The following is a 23,230-nucleotide window of genomic DNA, read 5'->3' as shown; positions in this document are numbered from 1 at the left end:
TATCCCTGTTCCGATCCCTGCCCATATCCATGTCCATATCCATGCCCATATCCCTGTTCCGATCCCTGCCCATATCCATGTCCATATCCCTGCCCATATCCCTGTCCCGATCCCTGCCCATATCCCTGCCCATATCCCTGCCCATATCCATGCCCATATCCCTGTCCCGATCCCTGCCCACAGCCCCGCTCATGTCCCTGTCCCGATCCCGCCCGTTTCCCGGGCGCGGCCTGCGTGACGTCACTGCGTGCGCCAGACGCCGTGCTCCCGCTTCCGATCGGCGAGGCGCGAGCGGGATGAGCCGTGTGGGGACCGGAGTCGTGAGTGACTGCGGGGTGAGTGAGTGACCCCAGCGTGAGTGTGAGTGAGTGACCCCAGCGTGAGTGTGAGTGAGTGACCCCAGCGTGAGTGTGAGTGAGTGACCCCAGCGTGAGTGTGAGTGAGTGTGACCCCGGTGTGTGAGTATGAGTGACCCCGGTGTGAGAGTGACCCCGGTGTGAGTGTGAGTGACCCCAGCGTGAGTGTGAGTGACCCCAGCGTGAGTGTGAGTGACCCCAGCGTGAGTGTGAGTGAGTGAGTGTGACCCCCGTGTGTGAGTGAGTGACCCTGGTGTGAGAGTGAGTGACCCTGGTGTGTGAGTGACCCTGGTGTGTGAGTGACCCCGGTGTGTGAGTGACCCCGGTGTGAGTGTGAGTGACCCCGGTGTGAGTGTGAGTGACCCCAGTGTGAGTGTGAGGGAGTGAGTGACCCCGGTGTCAGTGACCCTCGTGTGAGTGACCTCGGGTGTGTGACCCCGGGTATGAGTGACCCTCGGGGGCCCGGGGGCTGGGTCAGACCCTGGTTTGGGGTGGCGGGCGCTGTCGTGCCCTCCGCTCCGCTCGGAGCCCCCTGGGCGCTGCCCGGCCCCCATCCCGATGTTGATCGGAAGCGGCAGCGCCGTGCCATTGTCCCAGCAGGTCCAGGGCACCGGCGGCAGCAGTGCCATCAGCAAGTGCTCAGCGGCAGCACGGGGCTACATCCAGGACCGGTTCCTGCGGCTCTTGGCAGGGCGGCAGCGCCGGCGGGCGCCGCTTATCCACCGGTGAGGAGGGGACACTGTGCGGGGCTTTTGGCTGCTCTGTCCCCAGTGAAATGTGCCACCAGACTGGTTCCTAACTCCAGTATTTAATGCTGCTGAAAGCTACTTAAGATTTGAAAACATTCTACTAATGTAAGCACATCAGTAATTTTCCCATTAACTCTCCTGACCGTTACAATTTCAGTAAGGTATTTGGTGGTTCTGGGAAGCAGGATTATCTTTTGAATAAGCAGTGTCTGTCCAGGAGCTCTTCTCCAGAGCTTTGCAAGACACAAGCACGTTTTAATGTGTGTGTGCAAAGGGTTCTAGGCTGATGTGGTCGTGGAGTTTATTCCAAGCAAATAGTTTAAAGCAATTCAAATGACTGTGAATTGCCAAAGGAGTTTCGTTCAGAGCAAAAAAACAAAGAGTGGTGTTAAAGCAGAAGCTTGCAGGCCTATAAAGACAGGTGTGGCTCATCAAGTCAGGAAGCTGAGCCTGTGTTGATTTGTCACACAACATTGGCAGGCCAAGCTGAATTCGTAGAAAGGGTTGTGTGTTGCAGTTATCAACACTGTCATCATGAATATTGGAACATCTTAGACTATCTGGTGAAATATTTGTCCCTGCCAGGCATGGAGATGAAAGCATGCTTGTTAAAGGGATAATAGGAGCTCAGATATAGCCGGGTGGATCTACAATGAAACCAACTAAAAGAGAATGCCAAGGAACAAGAGGCATCAGTCCCTGCCAGACTAGGAAATGGTAAATGCTTCCCAGGAATTCGACTAACTTAGTTCCATTTATTCAAAAACCAGAGAACAGAAGTCCTCTCCTGAGTTTGCTTCTCTTCCTTTTTCTGTTCCCCTCTCATTGCATTTATATACACTCATTCATTTTGTTGTTATAGCATGTGATTTGGGACAGGAGCTCAGGTATTGGTCATCTGCATTGCAGGGGAGCATCCTCACTTTCTGGATTCTTACATTTTCACTCAGTGAATATTTACTTATGCAAAACAAAACAGGTCCAGCTGGGATAGCTGCACGTTTTCTGTGGGTTTTCCATAATCTTGATGGTTAATACTCTCACTGAGTGCAGGAGATCTGTATTTATTAGGAAGCTCTAGAGATGACAAAGTCATCTCCCAGTGCAGGTCTGTAAATGAGGGGTTATTGGGTAGAAACTGAGAGGAAAAATAATCTTTATTTTTCTGAAATGGAAGATGCCAGTGTTGGAGAAATCAGGTTTCTGGACAGCGATTCCAACTGAATTTCTCTCGGCAGGGGTTATTACGTCCGTGCCCGTGCTGTAGATCACTGTGTCCAGGACTTCCTGCTGAAGACACAAAGCCACCCTAGGACACAGGTGCGTTTTCTCTGGGGGTACTGGCAAGTTCCACTAAATGAAAAGTCCTTCTGGCATCTGGGCACTCCAGTAACTCGTTGGTGCATCTGTTAGGATCCTTTCCCAGGAGGGCACAAGAGAATCTTGACTGGCACTACTGTGGATCTCCATGTGTCACTTTGGCAGAAATATCTGGAAGAGGGCAATATCCACACAAAATTCTTCTGCCTCTTGCAGGATTTTGCCTGATTTTGTCACTCTGCAGATAATATTGAATATTTTTCACACCTAGATGCTCAGGATGCTGTTAGAGTTGAGCATAACTTTTTCTGACACTTTCTCTGCAGGTCCTGTCTTTGGGTGCTGGCTTTGACTCCTTATACTTCCGTTTGAAGGACGTGGGTCTTCTGCATCACACTGTGGTATATGAGGTGGATTTTCCAAACGTGATGTGCCAAAAAGCTACTCTGATCAAAAGAATGGAAGAGCTGTCAGCACTGGTGGGAGACACTGCAGGGGAAGGATTAGGTGTGGTATTTATGGAAGGTTTTTTAGGTACTAAATGTTTAGAAGAGACAAACATACCTTCAGCTTTCAAAAAATGGGAGATGATAGTGGGGGAACTATGAAGCTGGAAATGAAACGCATGTTCATTTTATGAAAAACATTGAAACAAATAATTTTTAAGCATTTGGAGATAACAAGAAGTTGCCAGGGTGGATTTGTCAGGAGCTGATTGTACCAAACCAAGATCCGTTTCTTTCTGTTGCAATTTCTGAAGTCCTGTGTCCAGGTTTGAGCTCATTGGTACAAAGACAGTGGCAAACTTCAGCATGTCCAGTGGGAGGTGATGAGGGTGATGAAATGATGGAGCAGGTGATGTTGGAGGGGAGCTGAGACAATTGGATTTGTTTAGCCTTAAGGGGAGGAGGTTGCAAGGGAGGTGAATCCTACTGCAGTCTTCAGCTACCTGTTGGGAGAGGGTAGAAAAGTTGGAGCCAGACTTTTCTTGGAAGCACAAAGCAAACAGTCAAGGGGCAATGGTTGAAAGTTGCTTTGTTAATGACTGGGTTTTGGTTGAAAAGGTCAACAAACCATAGCTTATCATGTTCTGGTGAAGTACAGAGATATGATAATACTTGCAGATCATAAACTGGAACTTGTGAGGATGATGATCTGTGAGTCAGGGCCTGGTGTTTGCAGAGCTGGCATGTGTGAGTTCAGGACTCAGTGCCATTGTACAGAAGTGAAATCTATTTAGCAAACCAAGCCTAAGAAACTTGAGAAGAGTTTTCTGGTTGTGAGGCGAACCATTTGAATTCTATCAAAACGATGGTGCTTTCTTAGCCTAAACTGAAAGGTGTATAAATGAGAGTCCTTAAGGTTTGATTCTGAATTACAGTGGTTCTAGAAAAAAGTTCTTAAAGTAAATATGATGAAGTTTTGTTGTTATAGTAAATGTAATAATTCTATGAGAAATCTGTAGGTGAAATTTGCATTAGGAATAACAAGAGTTTTAGATCTGCATTTAATGGATCATTTGGCACTATCCCTTCATGGTTCAGGTAGTAATGGGGATTTTCATGTACATGTCCCAGGGAAATAGAGTTGGTAGACACAGCCTTATGAGTGATTGCCTGTGGGTTTTATTTTCCTGTTTATCCCTTTTGCTTTCATTATTGCAGCAGCACTGTAGTGAGATTGCATCGTTTTTGTCTCCCAGGAGCCATTACCTTTTCTGGAGAGGATTATAAATTACTGGGAGTGGATTTGTCAGAGCTGTCTGAGCTGGGGAGAGCCCTGGAGGAAGCAGGACTGGACAATGAAATCCCCACCCTCTTCATTGCAGAGGTGGTGCTCACCTACATGGAGAACAGCAGGTCAGTTGGGTTCTCCTCCCGTATCCATCACCTTGGGCTGGGAGACCTGCTCTCTTAAAACTAAAGCCTTGGGAATTCTGTGGAGTCCCAAATAGCTCCTTGTATCATCACTGTGATGGTGTAATTGATGTCCCTGTGATATCCTAAAAGGGAGGGAAGAAAAAAGAAAAATCTCAAATGAGTGATTTTGTTCTCTCAGAGAATTTTTTTGTTCTTCTCATCCCCTCATTGTCTGTGCAGATGGGGAGGAGATGCTCCTAAGTCCCCAGTACAGCACTCTCATTTGTGTATTGCCATTTATCAGGATGCCTCAATAGCAGCTTCGTGGTGTTGAAGGAAGATGTACTGCATCTGTGTGGTGATGGGGGAGCCCTCAGTTATTTAATGTCTTACACACAGCCTCCCCACAGGTCAGATGCCTTGATTCAGTGGGCAGCAGAGCGTTTCCCTCGGGCCTGCTTCCTGCTGTACGAGCAGGTGCACCCAGAGGACCCCTTTGGACATGTCATGCAGCAGCATTTCAGCCAGCTGAACTGTGCACTTCGCTCTCTGGCACAGTACCCTGACTGTGAGGCACAGCAGAGGCGCTTTTTGGGGAGGGTAAGCACCTGCTTCTCTAGGGCATGCACAAAGCATGACTGACCTGATAAAGATTGGAACTCTGAGCGCTTGGTCAGTGACAGGTTGAAGAAACAGGGCTGAGGCACTGCCTTCTCTAGTAGCACGACTAGTCATTTGAAAATGCTTCCAACCAGCTTGCAGCTTACTTTCTGATACAGGATTAAGGTATGATGAGTTCCTCTGAGACTTTTGTTGTAATAAATTAAGTTCTTAAGAGCTTTAGAGATAAGAAATCTATTTTCACCAGATTTTGGGCTGCTGTTACTTCAGCTAGACAGTCTTAACAACTCATGCAAGTGTTTAATTTGGGGTCTTTATTTTCTTATGGGAAGTGAGTTTCTGTCCTTCCAGAGGTGATTACTTTGAAGGATTTCTCTTTTAGGGCTGGACTGAGTGCAGTGTCATGGATATGAATGAGTTTTTCACCTGTTGTATTCCAGAAGACGAACAGCAAAGAGTGCAGGCTCTGGAGCCTTTTGATGAGTATGAGGTAATTCTCCTTTATTCTAAAGATGAGCAACCTGGTTTTGATGCCATAAGGTGTCTGCAGTTTCTCATGGTCACTGTTCTGTACAGGGCTACTGGGGCACAGGTGTTCATGGAGGCAGAAAGGACCCTGGTCTAGCTTGGTTAACACAGAGGCTGCAGGGAGCTCCAGATAAAGCTGGGGCAAGGAGCATGGGAAGAAGGCTCTCCTTGATGTTAGAAAAGCTTTATGTTCATTCCTCAGTGAGTGATCTCTCAAGGAGACAGTCTTGCCATAGCAAACCAGCTGGTAGTATGAAAGATGTTTTAGATGCTAAAAGTTTGCGTGGATTCAAGGGGCAATTACTTTGATGAAAGAGAAATACATTAAGGATTATACATTAAGGATTACTGACTACATAAAAACACACCTGATGTGAGGTTCCTGACTGCAAGTGGTTGGTAGCATTCTTGGGGAAAGTAGATGCACTTGTCCTGCTCTTTTCCATTTCTGTAGACTACTTTATATTTTGTCATTGTCGGATACAGGCTACTGCAGATGTTTTTTGGTCTGACTTTGTACAGCCATTCCTGTATTAATGATTGAAATTCAACTATGACTTTATTCTTTGCCATTTTTATGTTAACTGCTGGCAAAGTTTCTGACTATTTGAAATCTAGAAGTGAAGGTAAGTGCAAGATAGTGAGTAACTTTGAGCTAAGTATTCTGTGAATACTGTGAAATGCTTACTAGAAGTTTCCCTTTTGATTTTGTGGTTCCCTGCTTATAATTCTAGAAATCTAATTTCTGCAGTATGAAAATAATTTAACATGCTTGCATTTATTTTGCCAACATGCAGGATCTGCTCAAAAGTAATGACTGAAAGAGCTGGCAGATTTGCAAAGTGGTTTAGAAATGTGTACAAGAATTGTTGTAGATCAAGGCCGTTGCTCATACAGTAGGAAGGTAAAGACTTGGTATTGTTGTTGGAAACATGCATGAGAATAAATGATGTGATAACAGAGAGCTCTACAGTTAGCCTTTGAGAGAAAGATTAAGATCCAGGTCTTACTGTAAACAAGCTTGGTCAAATTAGGTAAGAAATGTAAACTACAGACTTAGTGCTGAGGGAGACATTTTTGGAATAATTTGCCTAGGGACTAATAGTGGATCCTTCCATTTTCAGTATTTACATTAATTTCTGGATACCACTTTTCAAAAGATGCTTTTTACTTCTAGTAGAGGCTGGGGCAATGATGCTGATAATGGGGTTTATTTTGCCTTTTAAATTCATGTTTATGCTTTGTAGTTGTATAGTTGGCTGAATATATCCCACCCCATGGGAATGGACACAGTCAATTCCCTAATGTCCATAAAGGCCAGGGTGGACTCCTGTATATTCCTGGTGCTTGTGCTTCTGCCTCAGAATGATTCCAAGGCCAGACTGAAAATTATGTTTCTGTATTATCATTCAGCACAGACCATGTTGCATGTCTGACCATTTGTGATTTCTTTGGAATCACTTATATTCCATGAACCTTAAGAAACCTTAATCCTTCTGATATAGAGCCCTCACTCTTTCTGTGATCGGAATTGGGAAGCATAAAGGGAAACTGATTCCAAAAAGAAAAGCTTCCTCATGCAACTTATAGTTAAGCTATGGAACTTGTTCCTACAGCGTGTGGGAACAACACCCTACAGCACGCTGGACATGTTAAAAGTTTATGTGAGTTCAAAGAGCAAGTGGACGCATTCATGGATGAGAAATCCATCAAGGATTGTTCAATAAAAAGACACAGCTTCTTGCTTAGAAGATCACTGAGCTGTAAATTTTTGAAGATTGAAGTGAGGAATGTATTTACACACCTTCTCTTTCTCAGATTCAGCCTTAGACCTCTGATTTTGACCCCTGTTGGAAACAGTGCAAGACTGGGTTGGTATTTGATTTGATCACCCTGGCTGTTCCGAGATCCTTACTGCTTCTTGCTCTAAGATTTTGAGGGGGATTGTTTTATGGTTTTGTTTTTTCTTTCTTTTGGACTTGCTACAGGAATGGCATCTGAAATGTTCTCATTACTTTGTGTTGACTGCATCAAAGGGGATGGAACCTTCCTGGACTCCGTTGTTACCCAGTGTGACAGGTACAGTCCGACTAATTTTTACAGTATTTTTTTATCTCATGCAGGTTATTCTCTGAGAGGTTTTAGGAGACAGTGAAGCTCTGGAAGGGGCAGATGGGATGCTGCTGTCTGGTAGCTTTCTTCACCCTTTTAAAAATACTGTTCAGGGCCACAGCCTGACACTGCTGGTTCTGATCAGTTCCATTCTTTCAGTTTATTGAGCTTTTCAGTCTGAACAGCACCTCCTTCTGTATATACCTAGCCCCCACCCCATACATGCCAGCCCACCCTGCTCTTCCTGCTGTTTTTGGGATCTCCCCTTTGAAGTTATTCCTGCTTGCCTCCATACATGGCTCTCTGAACCATTCTCTCCTTCTGGCTCCCAAAAGGGTGTTCTGTTTTCCTTACTACCCTGTCCAGCAGAGCACTCAGGAGCCTGTCATGAAGCTGTGCTTTGCTTTGTTATCCCATGTGGGTGGAATTGTACCTGTAGTATTTCTGTTTGTGAAATGCTTTTAGATCTGTATGTCACTTTTTTTTAGATGGGAGAAAAGTGGTACAGCTGGGGAAAAGCCAAGACCAAGACTCTGTTTCCATGATAAGGATTTGGCAGCAGTAGCAGTCCAAAAAATTCCTGCCTTTAGCTGCTTTCTTTCTTTTTCAGGGTGGAAAGCAGAAGGTTATTTTTAACCTGTTTCATATCACTAGTCTTCACAGATGGGTACCACAAGTAGTTCTGTCTGCAACAGAAAGTTGAAGTCTGTGTTTTAGGGAGCAAGAAAAGCAACTGAAAAAGGATAGGGCAGGATGGCATTTCTGAGGCCAGCAAGGCCACTGAATCCAAAGTACTGTGTCTTGATTAGATCTGAAAACATGAAATGTGAAATTGAAGCTAAATGAATGTGCCTGTGGTTACATATACTGTGTGATTGTCACTGGTCCTTGGGAGGCTTTAAATCCTTAAAGGCTCCTCAATGTGTAGTATCTATCCTTAAGTTAAAGTCCCTTTGCTTAATGGACTTTATTGCAGTCAAGACACTTGATTCATTAGAGACAAGTAGAGTCTTTCTGCTGCTGTCCCTGTTGTATTCAAATCTGATAGCAGAAGCCTTCAAAGTCTGATAAATGTTCACGATCAGATATTTTTTACTGTGAATGCAAAAGGTATGTCTCTAACGCCAGTAAATGCCCCCAGTTATCCTCTCGGGTAGATTTGAGTCCCTGTTCAAGAGAGTGCAAGTACTAAATCTTCGAAACAGATCTTGGTAAATATATTTTCTGATATGAAAAAAACTCCTCAGTCTTAAAAAGATCCATCTTTAGAAAGACATTTAAGCCCAAGGAGATTAAATTTCTTACTTCATCAAACGATAAAGTAGGGTCTTGTAGTAAACAATGTTCAGTACAGACAATTTTTCTGAATATGGCATACAAAAAATGGACTGAGAGCCACTTCTCCTTCACCTCATCATCTCTAATAACAGAAGAATAAAGCTCTTGATTAAATCACAGAAGATGCAAATTCCAAACTGATTAAAAGAAAACAACGTGTACAATGTGTTGGTGAGCCAGAGTCCTGTGCTGAGAGTTTGTTTTGTGTTAAGGGGTATAGTATTTAGAGAGAAGGTATTTAGATAACTGGAAATATTCTCTTATAGTAGGACCATTGGAATTAATGTAGATCATTTGTCATGCTTCAGAACTTTATTTCAATGCTTTGTGAAGGTAGGATCAAAATCTAGCAAGAAACTTTGAAATCAGCTTCCTGGCTTTTGTCCTTTTTCTGCTGTTCTTTGCCATTCATGTAGCCAAATATTGTCTTAACCAGACAGGTGCTCCTTTTGAAGGCATTGCAGTGGTTCATTCTTGCTGCAGCAGCTTAGGACACTGCAGGCTCTTGGCCAGTCTTACCTCCACCCCATGAAAGCAGTCTCAGAACTGTAAGGAGCTGAGTGAGCAGTAAGTAGAAGTTAAAGTTGGCACAGTGATAGTTTTAACCATTACAGGATGATTTATAGGGCATGTCAGATTGTCTGTGTGCTCTGTCAACTTGCTTCTCAATTTTTGCTTCTCGAAAAGATCATCTTGAAAAGATGGTGTCCATTATCTCTCACTTGGTTTGTGTTTGTGCATAAGTTCTTTGGTTCTCTTTGTCTTACAGTTCCTCATTGTGCTGCTCCTGTTGGAATGGCTGGGAGTGTCCCTGCAGCAGTGTGTGCAAGGCTCTCAGGAATTCCTGGCCTGAGACGTTATGGTCACCGCTCTGTTCTTATAAAACCCGATGTGATTCTCACCACTGGAGGCTTTGGGGAGGAGGATGGACAACACTGTCGCCTGAGAAATTTCCATGTGCTGAGTAAGCATGCAGGCTGCTGGAAAGCTGGCTGTGTGACAAAGAAACATCCTGATAAAAGATGGGGTGAGTTCCCACGCTGATGGCAAGTGTAAGGGAGATACCATTGTGCTAAAAGTGAAAGAATGTCTAGAAAAAGTGGTGTCTGAGCACAGTGATGCTGACAGTCACAGAGATCTGAAGGTTCTGAATTCTAAATGCTGGGTCCTGCTCTTTGATCACCACAACTCCCTGCAGTGCTCCAGACTGGGGGCAGAGTGACTGGAAAGCTGGAAAAGGACCTGAAAGTGTTGATTGACGGGGGCTGAACATGAGCCCAGGTGGACAAGAAGGCCGGTGGCACGTGGCTGGTACCAACCATAGTGTGGGCACAGGCCGAGGGCAGGAATTGTCTCCCTGTGCTGGGCACTGCTGAAGGCCCCTCAAGTGCTGTGTCCAGTTCTGGAACCTTATGGAAGAGAGACATTGAGGGGCTGGAGCGTGTCCAGGGAAGGGAACGGAGCTGGAGTCATAGAATCATAGAATGGTTTGGGATGGAAAGGACCTTAAAGATCATCTAGCTCCCACCATCTGCCACGTGCAGGCACACCTTCCACTATCCCACGTTGATTCAAGCCCCATCCAACCTGGCCTTGGACACTTCCAGGGATCCAGGGGCAGCCACAGCTTCTCTGGGCAACCTGGGCCAGGGCCTTCCACCCTCACTGGGAAGAATTCCTTCCCAGTATCCCATCTAACCCTGCCCTCTGGCAGTGTGAAGCCACTCTCTCTTGTCCTGTCCCTCCAGGCCCTCATCCAAAGTCCCTCTCCAGCTTTCTTGGAGCCCCTCTGGACACTAGGAGGGGCTCTGAGGTCTCCCTGGAGCCTTCTCTTCTTGAGGCTGAACAGCCCATACTCTCCCAGCATGGCTCCAGAGCAGAGGGGCTCCAGCCCCATAATCAACTTAGTGGCCTCTGGACTTGTTCCAACAGCTCCCTGTCTTTATTGTGCTGGGGGCACCAGACCTGGACTGCAGGTAGGGTCTCACAAGAGCAGAACAGAGGGGGAGAATCACCTTCCTCAACCTGCTGCCCATGCTTCTTTTGATGCAGCCTGGGACATGGTTGGTTTTTCTGGGCTACAAATGCGCACTGCCAAGTCATACTGAGCTTTTTGTTCACAAAAACCCCCAAATCCTTCTCCCCAGGGCTGCACTTAATATGTTCTCTGCCCAGCCTGTATTTGTACTGGGATTGCCCTGACTCAAGGGCAGGACCTTGCACTTGGCCTTGTTGAACTCCATGACACTGGCACAGTCCTGCCTCTCCAGCCTGTTTAGGTCCCTCGGGATGCCCCATCCCTTCCCTTCAGCCTGTGTCTGCACCACACAGCTCCATGTCATCGGCAAGCATGCTGACAGTGCCCTTAATTTCATTGTCCCTGTCACCAGCAAAGATGTCAAACAGTACTGGTGCCAGTACTGACCCCTAAGGGACACCACTCACTGCTGGTCTGCACTTGAACACTGAGATGCTGACTGTGACTCTCTGAGTGAGACCATCCAGCTAATTCCAAAACTGCCAATAGTCCATCTGTCAAATCCATGTCTCTCCAGTTTAGAGACCGGACATTGTGCTCAAGCAGTGTCAAACGCTTTGTACAAGTCCAGGTAGATGGTGTCTGTTGCCCTTCCCTCATCCACCACTCCTGTAATCCCAACGTAGCAACAGCTGAGGGAGCTGGGGGGACTCAATCTGGAGAAAAGGAGGCTCAGGGGGGACCTTCTCACTCTCTGCAACTCCCTGACAGGAGGGGGGAGCTGGGGGGTGATCAGGCTCTGCTCCCAGGGAACAAGGGACAGGACAAGAGGAAACAGCCTCAAGCTGTGCCAGGGGAAGCTCAGGTTGCATATGGAGAAAAATGTCTCCAAGGAAAGGGTTGTCCATGCCTGGCACAGGCTGCCCAGGGCAGTGGTGCAGTCCACATCCCTGGAAGGATTTAAAAGCTGTGTGGATGTGGCACTTGGGGTCATAGTTTAGTTGTGACCTTGACATTGCTGGGGGAATGGTTGGACTATGATCTTTTCCAACCTAAGTGATTCTGTAAATTTCTTGGAAAAAACATCCGTGTGAACCGTGGCGTTTTGTGTCTCTGCAGGTGAGCGGTTGTACCATACTGTGTCCTGTCTCTCAGACAGTCTGGCCCTGGTGGTAGGAGGACGAATGTCCCCATCAAATGCAGGTTTGGGAATGTTGTGGCTAAAGTTCCCCGAAACCTATAATGCTTCAGACCCAGATGACATTGCAGTGGAGCTTGTAAATCTGCAGCCTGCTGCTGAACCAGCAACTTTGCGTTGGAGACACAGCACAACTGAAGTGACATTCAAAGGTAAAAAGCCTGGAAAGAGTGGAAATGGCCATAGATATGCAGGACCTTGTACTCAGTCTTGTTGAACTTCATATTGACCCACTTCTCAAGCCTGCCAGTAGGAATGAAATTAAAAGAGGCTCTGAGATCTTGGCACTTGAAATGCGGTAATTTTATATTTCATATGCTACATAACCCCCAGTGGTAAGTGGAATTGAAACCTAGGGATGTAATCTGTTCTGGAAGACTGATTCTTTGAGATCATTTATGGCTGAAGTTATTCATTCTTGATCACACCAGAAGGAAGTTTTGCTATCTCCAAAGGATATTTTTTTGGAGCAGAATTCCTAGCTCTTTATCCAGAAGTGCCTCAGAAGTGTTACTTTTCTACTAGGAATTGACAAAGTAGTTGTGAATGGCTCTAGAATCAGGTCCTGTAGTAGCAAACTGAAGGTTGGCCTAGTAAAAGATCCTGACTGTAAGGGGCAAAAACTTAAGCATTCAGGAGGTGAAAGCTGTCCTTTCCTAAGCTGTCCCATTCCTGCCAGTGGACAGGGAGCTCTCCAAGGAGAGCAGAAGGGAACTGTTAAGCAATTGGTAGTCTAGTCTGGAGCATACTTTCCATTTGTGGAACAATGTTTAGTTAAAAGTGTGATGTAGTTTAGAGCTCAGCCTTCCAGTCAGAATTTTGTATCAAAGAAGCAAATGTGAAATGGGTAAGAAATATTTTATAAATATTATTTTTTTTTGTCTTTGTCAGACTGTATTGTTTCATCTTATTTTTGCCTTGATGTTGCTTTGTAGCTGAAGGAAGTGACCAACCCTGGTGTTGTCAACACAGTCCATTCTCAAGGAGTGAAAGGACAGGGCATAGTGCAGTGAATGCACGTCCTTGACATCTATCCAAAGATGTTTGCACCCTTTTTAACCTCCTTTTTGAGGCTTCTCCATATTAACAAATACACATTCGTGTTATTATCAGTTTTCCTGAGATGAATAGATGTCCTTGAGCTGCTGTGATTTAGATACTTAGTGTTTTCTAGTTTTATTAGTTCTACAGGAGTCACTTTTCCATTGCCTAGAGTTCCATTCCCTGAGTCTATTAGGTATATTGGAAAGCATGTTTTCCCCTCTTCATTTTGAGACTAGGGTGTGTGATTTCTGTTCCTTAAACATTCCAGACCGTAACCATTCAGCAGCTACATAATGTAAGTGGATGATGTGATCTTCTGAATGACCACAAACATGAAGAGTGCAGGTTCTTAGAGTGTTTAGGATGGTCATGTGCAGGGCTAAGGGTGGGACTTGATGATCCTTATGGGTTCCTTCCAACTCAGCATATTCTGTGAATCTGTGATTCCATGTGTCTTATAAAAGATCTAGGTACAAGAGTAGTTCCAGTATCTGTGAAACAATTTCTTGTATTTATTGATGAAGTCTGGTGTTGTTTCTCAGGTTGCAGGATGTCTTCTAGAAATAGTATATAGAGCTTCTGCCTGACTGCCTTAATTTCTGTCTTCAGTCAACTTCCCTTCTGTGTAGACAGAAATTTTTGCTTTGGTGACATACCAAATTCTAACTTCCCTTTTCACCTGGTTGTCTGTTTCTGTAGGTGAACAGTACCTGTTTGTGTATGGGGGCCGCTCTGCTCTAGAGCCTGTGCTTGGGGATTGGTATTTCCTGCACACTCGAGAACTCTCCAACACTGTGGTAAGAATGTACTCCATGGTGATTCAAGTTAGAGCTGACTTCTAAACATCCTGCTTTTTACTGGAATACAATCTTCACAGACAGTCCTTGATGACCCTGATAGTACAATGTGAGGGGTTGTATGTTTAAGTGGATTTCTTTGTATGCCAGTTTGTGCCCATGGCCTTTTGTCCTGTTGCTGGATGCTACTGAGAACATTCTGTCTCTGTCTTCTTTGGCCTCTCGCATCGTAGACTTATCTAGCTGTATGCCGGACATTTTTGCAGAAGAATACTGTTAGAGACTGTATTAAAGGCTTTGCTAAAATCAAAACCACTCCCACATCTGCTGTCTTCCCTCAGTCAACTAGATTGCTGAACGTGTCATAAAAGGAAATTGAGTTAGAGGACTTCCCCTCTCATGAACTTACTGGTGACTGGCCACCAGCCTGGTATAACCCCATTTACTCCGAGTGTTTGAGCCCAACCTTTTACGTAGCACAACCATAGGGTGAGAGATGCACAACTGTAGGAGCTCACGAGCTAAACATGAGTAAGCAATATCATGGTGTTGTGGGAGGCCTAAACTCTGTCTTCAAATATGTAACCAGGACTGTTATCTGTAAGCCACATGAATTGCTCCTTTTATTTTCTTCAATGTTCCCAGCAGAATTCTTGTAAAATACCCAAAGCTGATTGCTGAAAAAGATGGACAGAGTGCGGTACAGCTGTATAGAGGTATACGAGAGTAACCACATACCTCACAAGGGAAGGTTTTGAAGGACTTGGAGAAGATTCAAGATAGAAATAAATCTTCAAATATGTAAAATATCACTGCAGAGAAGACAAAAAAATTGCTCTCCATTTTTACTTTGAGTAGTGCAGGGAATCAACTGGACCCTAAGATAAGCTATTGATTGTGGAGTTAGGCTAGCCAAGTGCTGCAACAGACTGCCTAAAGAGGCAATAAATTCTTGTCACTGCAGACTTTCAGAAGCTATTATATAAACATCTATGCAGATGATAATAGATATAGTTTCATATATTTTAGGGGAAAGGGATGGACAAGGTGGCCTCCGAATTTTTCTCCACCGCTTGCTTGCTATGATATTTCTTTAAACACCTGATCTTACATTTTTTCCTTTAGTACTTGCACTGAAGGGGTTTTTTTCTGCATTTTAGTCCTGCAGTTCAGCCTGCTATCCTGCTCTGTGGTTTGAGCCACTGATCACCTGCTTTGCTGGTCACTGCCATAGTCCATGTGGACTATGGAAATGGAAACAAACTCAGGGTTCTCAGGTGTATCTCTTGAGCAGAAAGCAGCATGCAAGAATGCAAATAAAGTTACCTGTAATAAATGTGCAGAAATAAACCCTCTAAAGACTGATTATATTAAATATACTGAGGCCCAGAGAAATATTTGAGATAGTGTAATTGGAAGCACTTGTATTTAGCAGTCTCTAGAGGAACGTGTGGATAAGGTTGGGTGTCAGAAAACTCAACCACAGAGGAAAAAGTCATTTAAAAGCCTGGGCATTAAGAAGACACTTAGCTTGGCAAACTGCAGCCTTGGACTTGTGTTTTTCTAGATTGCTGTTGACGGTCCAGTCCCAGAAAGCCGCCACTCTCACAGTGCCTGCAGCTGGGAAGGAGGAGCGCTCATCGCAGGAGGTCTGGGAGCAGCTGAGCAGCCCTTGGGTTCAGTTTTCCTTCTGAGGAAGCTTGAACATGGCTTTCAGTGGCAGGCAGTAGAGACATACCCTCCTCTCATCCCAAGGTGAGCAGAATGTGTTTATAACATCATAGAATAGTTTTATTTGGAAGGCACCTTTTAAAGGCTATCTAGTCCAACCTCCCTGCAATGAGCCGGGACATCTTCAACTAGACCAGGGTGCTTAGAGCATTCATCAGTGAATCTTCAGCCTGTCTCTACCAACCTCCCTTACTAATGGGGTTCAATCTCATTTTGAACTCACAGGTATTCACATACTGCACATGTGCATGAAGGAAAGCTTCTGCTCGTTGGCGGAGTGTGGTTTCACGCGTCCTCCGTGCCAGGCATCACTGTCATTGACTTAATGACTGGCCTCTGCTTGGACTATGTGATTAATGTGGTAAGGACCGAAATTTTTCTTTCAATGTTGTATGAAGGAAGATGATAACTTTAGAGCTGTTCCTTGAAACTGAGTAGAGAAAGCAAAGTCGGCAAAGCTGGGAGTGGAATAAACATTCCCTGTTCGAGGTAGAATCTGATTTTGAAGCGCTTTTACCAGTACAGAGAACATAACAGTATTAAGAGAGAGACAGACACTGCATGGCAGAAGACTGGAGGACATAAAGCTGCTCTGTTCTAGACAGGGGCAGTAGAACTGAAATGGGCACAAATCGAGTCCCTTTGGGATACCTGTGGAGGAAGGGAACAGATCAAACCAGAGCCTCAGTGAGTCTTTATGGAGGTCTGCGGTATAATTGCATTGAGAACTTCTTGGTGGAAACTGCAGTGTGTTATAGCTGCTCCCTGGAATACAAGAAAAAACAGCATGGAAATACTGGAAACTCCACTGAAACATAAGAAAAGTTTACTGTAAGGCTCACTGAACGCTGAACAGAGAGGCTGTGGTGTCTCCACTATTGGAGATATTCAAAACCTGACTGGGCAGGGTACTGAGCAACCTGCTGTAGTGGAGCCTGCTTTGAAAAGGGGTGGTTGGACTGGATGATGCTCACAGGTCCCTTCCAACTTTAACTGTTCTGTGACTTTCTTCTACGAATCACTGAAGAACAGTCATACAGGTGGTGTCACATAGCAGGATTTTGGCACACTCCGAGCAAAACTTGGTCTGCATGTGTGAGTAGCCCTTATCTCAGATAATACTGTCTGGAGTAAAAGAAAGACATGCATCTGCTGGAGTGAGTCCAGAGCAGGGCCACAAAGATGATCAGAGAGCTGGAGCATGTTTCCTGTGAGGATATGCTGAGAGAGTTGGGGCGGTTCAGCCTGGAGGAAGAGGGCTCTGGGGAGACCTTAGAGGCCCTTCCAGTGCCTAAAGGGGACTTATGAGAAAGATGGGGACAGACTTTTTAGCTGGGCCTGTAGTGATAGGACAAGAGGTGATAGTTTTCATCTAAAGGACAGTAGCTTTAAACTAGGTATAAGGAAGAAGTTTTTTACAAAGAGTGTGGTGAAGCCCTGGCCCAGGTTGCCCAGAGAAGCTGTGGCTGCCACATCCCTGGAAGTGTCCAAGGCCATGTTGGACAGGGCTTGGAGCAACCTGGGATAGTGGAAGGTGTCCATGTCCATGGCAGGGGGTGGAAAGAGATGGCCTTTAAAAGTCCCTTAAGTCCCAAATCATTCTGTAATTCTATAAGAAAACTTCTGTTGCTTGACAAGTTATTTCTTTTACATAAAGAAACAACTGTCTTTAGATAGCTGTACATATGGAACCTGTCCTTGGTGAAACTGGAATTTGTGACAGGTCACAGTGGACAGTATGTGTGCATCTGACTGACCTTACGGCATGTTCTTGGAGGCATAAAGCATGAAGCATGCTTAAATGCAGCTTAGTTTTTAGTTACTGTCTGTAGCAGAAGTTGTAAGGGGCCTCATATCCTTTAGATAAAATAGGCTGCCCTTGGACAGCAGTGAGGGTGGGTAGGGTGGTAATAAAGTTGTATCTAAAAAAATATAACTTTTTTGTTTACGTTGAATAAGTGGATGCAGGTGGATTGGTAGCTGCCTTTGCTTATGAGCTGTTTGCTTTGGCTTTGGTGAAACTCTTCAGGCTTTTGAACCTACCAGTTCCATAGTAAGCTTTGGAACTCCTTGCCACAGGCCAGGAATGCTAAAGGCTTCCATTGAATCAAAAAGTGACTGGTGTCACCCTTTTCGGAAAGCATTAGGGTTCAAGGATTACCAAGACATTCTCTCCCATCAAAAGCACTGAACTGCAAATTGGGGAGTGGGTGGGTGTACTGGAGGATTATACCTCATGGGTTCCTTGTTCCTGTATTCTCAATCTATCTTTTTGCCCACATTCATGGGTGATACGGTGAACCATGTGAAGTCTTGTATATTGAAAATCTTCTTTCCTTTTTCAGGAGCATCTGGAGTGGCCATTAATGCTGCATAACCATAGCAGCATCTTTCTGCCAAATGAGAAGGAGTTGTTGGTTATTGGTGGTGGTGGTAACTGCTTCTCCTTTGGGACACACCTGAACCCAGAGCCTGTCTCACTGAGCCTCAGCAGCATCCTGACCAGTCACTGACTGGGACCAAGCAGGGCTGAACTGTGCTGCTGCACTGTGGGGAGACATCTATTCACTCAGAGGTCCAAGATTTCCACAAGGGCTTTGTATCCAGAACGCATTTGTGAAGGTGGGATCAGGAGGGACAGTTTACAGAAAGGGGCTCACAGCTCACTGGCCTTTGCTTTTGTACAGCTCTTCCTATTACTATAAATAAAGTGCCTGAGAAGCAGCTGCAGCAGAGGGTCTTAGAGGTGAAGTGAGGGTCAGACTTTGTTCAAAATCTGAACAAAGTCTAACCTGAATTCATAGAACCATAGAATGGTTTGGGTTGCAAGGCAGATCATCCAGTTCCACACCCCTTACGTGGGCAGGGACACTTTCCACTATCCCAGGTTGCTCCAAGCCCTGTCCACGCTGGCCTTGGACACTTCCAGGGATGGGGCAGCGACAGTTTCTCTGTCCAACAAGGTGATGTCCTTCCTGTGCTGATTCCTCAAGGCTGGAGGCAGCTCTGCAGGTGAGGTCTCACCCAAGGGAACAGAGGGGCAGAATCCCTCCCTGCCCTGCTGCCCACGCTATGGGATTAGCCGAGCACACAAGAGGTTCTGGACTGGGCCATGTCCAGCCTCTCCCCCACCAGCATCCCCAGATCCTTCTCCCAGGACTGCTCTCAATGTGTTTATCCCCCTACCTGGATTAATATTTGGGGTTGCCCTGACCCAGGTACAGCACCAGCACTTGGCCTTATTGGACTTAATGAGACTCCCATGGGCCCACTTCTTGAGCTTGTTCAGGTCCATCTGGATGGCATCCAGTCCTTCAGGATGTGGAGCTGCTGGAGCAAGTCCAGAGGAGGCCATGGAGAAGCTCAAAGTGCTGGAGCCTCTCTGCTCTGGAGTCAGGCTGGGAGAGCTGGGAGTGTTCACCTGGAGAAGAGAAGGCTCTGGGGAGACCTCAGAGCCCCTTCCAGAGCCTAAAGGGGCTCCAGGAGAGCTGGAGAGGGACTTGGGACAAGGGCTGGAGGGACAGGACAAGGGGGGAATGGCTTCCCACTGACAGAGGGCAGGGATAGATGGGATATTGGGAAGGAATCCTTCCCTGTGAGGGTGGGGAGGCCCTGGCCCAGGTTGCCCAGAGAAACTGTCGCTGCCCCATCCCTGGAAGTGTCCAAAGCCAGGTTGGACGGGGCTTGGAGCAACCTGGTCCAGTGGGAGGTTCCCTGCCTATAGTAGTGAAGTGGTATTTGATGATCTTCAAGGTCCCTTGCAATCCAATCCTGTGATTCCATGATGATTCTCTGACTGACTGCACATCATTTGTTGGATGCAGAGAAATTGTTCACATTTGCTTTGGTTTTCTTCTCACCTTGTTTGTTTTCTCTCTTCTAATATTTTCAGAATTTTTTTCTAGTTACTGAATTGTCTCACCTTATGAGTTTTTCTCCCTGTTTTTTTTCCTTACTGAATTGGCAGGTGGGGTTAAAACACAAAACCCTTTTTCAGCTCCATTGCCCTTCTCCAGACATACTCCAGCACCTCAATGTCTTTATTGTCGTGTGGGGCCCAAAACTGACCCCAAGATTTGAGGTCCGACCTCACCGTGCCCGGCCCAGGGGGATGATCACTGCTCTTGTGTCATGGAGGGTCCTGAAATTGAGATAAACCACCTATTCAAAAGAGATTTATTTGATGAACCAGTTAAAACCCAGCAGTTACAGATCCAACATCAGCTGAAAACAGATTTGTGATGTCAAATGGAATTGTTACAACCCAACTGACCTTAGGAATCCCAACGGTTTGAGCAGGACAACCTGGAATGCAGGGTCACTGCCTGAGGCAGCGAGGGCTCTCCCTGGGGCTCCTGGGAACTCCCAGTGTCACAAAGGGGGCCCCACCTGACCTGTGATGTCACAAAGGGGGCTCTTCCTGCCCCATGATGTCATAAAAGGGGCCATGCCTGTCCTGTGATGTCACAAAGGGGGCTCTTCCTGCCCCATGATGTCATAAAAGGGGCCATGCCTGTCCTGTGATGTCACAAAGGCGGCTCTGCCTGCCCCATGATGTCACAAAGGGCTATAACAGGCCCCAGGACACGGGGCACTGCAGGTGGGCACCACCTCAGCCTCTGCCACCCCAGCAGTGTTGGGATCCCATCACTGGGACCCTGCAGGTCACTGGGGAAGCTCCTCCCCAGCTTGTGCTGGTGACCTGGAGTGGCAGGGATGGTGCCATGAGGTCCCTCGACATGTTCACCATGGGGGAGCTGGTTGCAGTCATGATCCTGGTGCTGCAGCTCCTCCTGGTCGCTGTTGTGCTGCGGGACAAGCGTCTCTGGGTAGGTGCCTCTGCACGGCTCTGTGGGCTGGGTTGGTTTGGGGTGGGCTGGGGTGGCATGTGGAGCATCATGGGGGGCTGTGGGGTGGGCCCAGGAGCTGCTCCTGTCTCAGCTATCCGTGGTTCCTGCAGAGGATCCTGCAGAACTGGAGGTGTCCAAGGGCAGCGAGAGCCCAGCCGGAGGAGCAGAGCAGCGTGGACAGGGCGCAGGAATCGGCAGACACGTCCCCTGGCAGCTCCCAACGAAGTTCCATGAGCTACAGGAGGCATTTCCCAAGGTTCATCCAAAGCTCCCAGGACTCCCCGGCGCTCATTGAGGAGCAGCAGAGCGAGCTGAAGGCACAGCTGGCCCAGCAGCAATACAGAGGAGGGGACTGCAGGGTGCTCCAGACCGAGGTGCCAGTGGAGCTGCCGGGACTGCTAGGGGGCAGAGAGTCTCCCCAGTGCCTTGCAGTGGAGCTGCCAGGGCCGGACATGAATGAGGGGACAGAAGAAGCCAAATGTAAGAACACAGGACAGTGCATCAGGGACTACATGACACTGCAACGCAGAAGATCCGTGCTGATGGCCAGGCTGCTCCCTAGACTAGTGGTGATTGTAAATCCCACAGTGTTGGAAAGCTGCAGCAGCAGCAGCAGCAGCTCCATGGAGGTGCAATACAGCAGCACCACCGCTGGATGGTTCCTGGGGAAGCTCCGTGCCTGGCTCCAGAGATCCCTGGAGGCCTCGCAGACACGCTTTGTTCAGCGCTGCCGGGGCTTCTGCATCCGTCTGAGGTCCCAGCGGTGGTGGCGGCGCTGGACCCAGAGGAGAAAAGGGCGTAGTAATCATGAGTAGTCAGGGAGGGGTGGAGGAATGGGGTGCTTCAGGATCCACCTGGACAGCCCAATCCCTGTCCCTCTCCAGATCCCCCTGTAGAGCCCTCCTGTCCTGTAGAAGACACACACTCTCACCCAACCTGTCCTCTGCAAACTGACTGAGGGTCCCCTCTGCAAACTGACTGAGGGTCCCCTCCTGTTCCCCACCCACCAATGCTGTAGCACCATCATAGAAAATCACCAGTTTTGTCAAACATGATTTTGCCTTTATAAAGCCACGTTGGCTGTTTCCAATCATCTCTTTGTTTTCCATATGCCTTATCATAGTTTTCAAGAGAATCTGCTCCACGATCTTGCTTGGTGCAGAGGTAACACTGACTGGTCTGTAGTTCCCTGGGTCTTCTGCTTTCCCCTTTTTAAAAATGGGAGTTATATTTCCCTTTTTCAAGTCATCAGGGACTTCATGTAACTGCCACAATTTTTCAGAAATGATGGATAGTGGCTTAGCAACTTTGTCTGCCAATTCCCTCAGGACCTATGGATGGATTTTGTTTGGTCCCATGGACTTGTTTACATTCAGGTTCCTTAGATGGTCTCAAACCTTATCCTCTCCTACAGGGGGCTCAGGGTCTTCATTCTCTCAACCCCTGCATTTGCCTTTCCTGACTTGGGTGGCGTGGCTGCAGCACTTGGTGTTGAAGACTGAGGCATAGAAGTTGTTGAGAACCTCAGCCTTCTCTTTGTCCAGGGTAGCCAGGTCTCTTGTTTCCTTCTGGTGAGGACCCACATTATCCCTCGTCTTGCTTGCAACATATCTATAGAATCCCTTCCTGTTATCCTTAATATCCTTGGCCAGACTCAATTCTAATGGGCCTTGGCTTCCCTAACCTTGTCCCTAGCTTCTCTTACAGTTTCCCTGTATTCCTCCCAAGCCACCAGTCCTCATTTCCACTTCCTGAAAGCTGCTTCTTTTGCCCTGAGTTTGCTCAGCAACTCCTTATCCATCCATGGAAGCCTCATGGCATTTCTGCCCCATTTCCTCACTGCTGGGATGCATTGCTCCCAAGCTTGGAGGAGGTGATCCCTGAAATTCAGCTGACTTCATGGCTGAGGAGGGGTGGGCCCTGCTGGGCAGCTCCTGGGGATCACCTGGGCCCACGTTCCACAGGGAGCTGCTGGGGGGGAGCAGTGGAGCATTAGGGTCTCTCAAGGAGGGGTGGTGAGAGCCTCTCGCAGCCCTGGGGAAGCACCCAGATGCTCCTGAACATGGAGCATTGCCCAGGGAAGGGGCCGGGGGATGAGCCCTGTGCTGAGGGGCAGCACAGGAGGGGGAGCAGCACCCAAGCAGGTGGGGCAGAGTGGGGGCGCAGGGAAGATTGTTCTCATTCTGCCTTTTGATTTCATCTTCCCAATCCCTCCCCAGTGCGTTCCAGTGACCCCAGAAAATGAGGGGTTTGAGGGGAAAATGGGTTTAAATTGAGGTGAAAACCTCCTTCTCCACTATTGTCTGTTTAAACTGAGGGGGACCCCACCTACAGCTGTGATTTGAAGTGTTTCAGTTGAAGAAAAAAACCTGCCTTTTCCATGATTTTAGAGGTTTTAATTGACACGCAATCTCTTATTCCCTTATTTTTTGGTTTAAATGGAAGGGGAAAACCTTTATGAGGCCATTTTCATCATCTGAAGGTTTAAATTGAGGGAGAATCCCTCTAGTCCCTCATTTTTGAGAATTAAAATTGAGACGGACCTCTTTATGTGCCATTTTAAGAGTTCCATCGAGGGGAACCTTCCATTACAAGGGACCCTCTTGGGGAAAAAAAGATTTAAAAAAGCCACAAAAATAGTGCTTCTTGAGGGAAAAAAGACCAGTGGGAAGGGGAAGCATTTTAAAAATTAAAAAAAAAAAAAAAAAAAAAGGAAACTGAAAATAAAATAAAAATAAAAACCAAACGA

General features: G+C 46.7%; 2 protein-coding genes across 5 annotated transcripts; both read left to right on the top strand.

Moving 5' to 3' along the window:
• The first annotated feature begins 238 nt into the window (after positions 1 to 238).
• Positions 239 to 18,584, top strand: LCMT2 (leucine carboxyl methyltransferase 2). 4 transcript variants are annotated; one of them, XM_051791307.1, is made up of 14 exons: positions 260 to 335; positions 957 to 1,081; positions 2,344 to 2,425; positions 2,752 to 2,932; positions 4,128 to 4,284; positions 4,695 to 4,884; positions 5,288 to 5,395; positions 7,422 to 7,512; positions 9,653 to 9,910; positions 11,981 to 12,211; positions 13,803 to 13,900; positions 15,468 to 15,655; positions 15,857 to 15,992; positions 17,977 to 18,584. In XM_051791307.1, the coding sequence occupies exons 1-14, from the start codon at positions 297 to 299 to the stop codon at positions 18,142 to 18,144; spliced, it is 2,052 nt and encodes a 683-aa protein (XP_051647267.1). In that variant the 5' UTR covers positions 260 to 296; the 3' UTR covers positions 18,145 to 18,584. The 4 variants fall into 4 exon arrangements, with proteins under 4 accessions (XP_051647268.1, XP_051647267.1, XP_051647265.1 ...); XM_051791305.1 differs by having other exon boundaries at positions 268 to 335; positions 954 to 1,081; XM_051791308.1 differs by lacking the exon at positions 957 to 1,081 and having other exon boundaries at positions 239 to 335; positions 17,977 to 18,582.
• Positions 18,585 to 18,590: 6 nt separating this feature from the next.
• Positions 18,591 to 21,458, top strand: LOC127472727 (uncharacterized). The gene is made up of 2 exons (XM_051791313.1): positions 18,591 to 20,460; positions 20,592 to 21,458. The coding sequence occupies exons 1-2, from the start codon at positions 20,155 to 20,157 to the stop codon at positions 21,294 to 21,296; spliced, it is 1,011 nt and encodes a 336-aa protein (XP_051647273.1). The 5' UTR covers positions 18,591 to 20,154; the 3' UTR covers positions 21,297 to 21,458.
• Positions 21,459 to 23,230: the final 1,772 nt, after the last annotated feature.

This window comes from Manacus candei, unplaced genomic scaffold (genome assembly GCF_025592945.1).
Source record: "Manacus candei isolate 608988 ecotype Guabito, Panama unplaced genomic scaffold, ASM2559294v1 h1tg000031l, whole genome shotgun sequence".
NCBI lineage: Eukaryota > Metazoa > Chordata > Aves > Passeriformes > Pipridae > Manacus > Manacus candei.
This window is presented reverse-complemented; position numbering and strand designations above follow the sequence as displayed.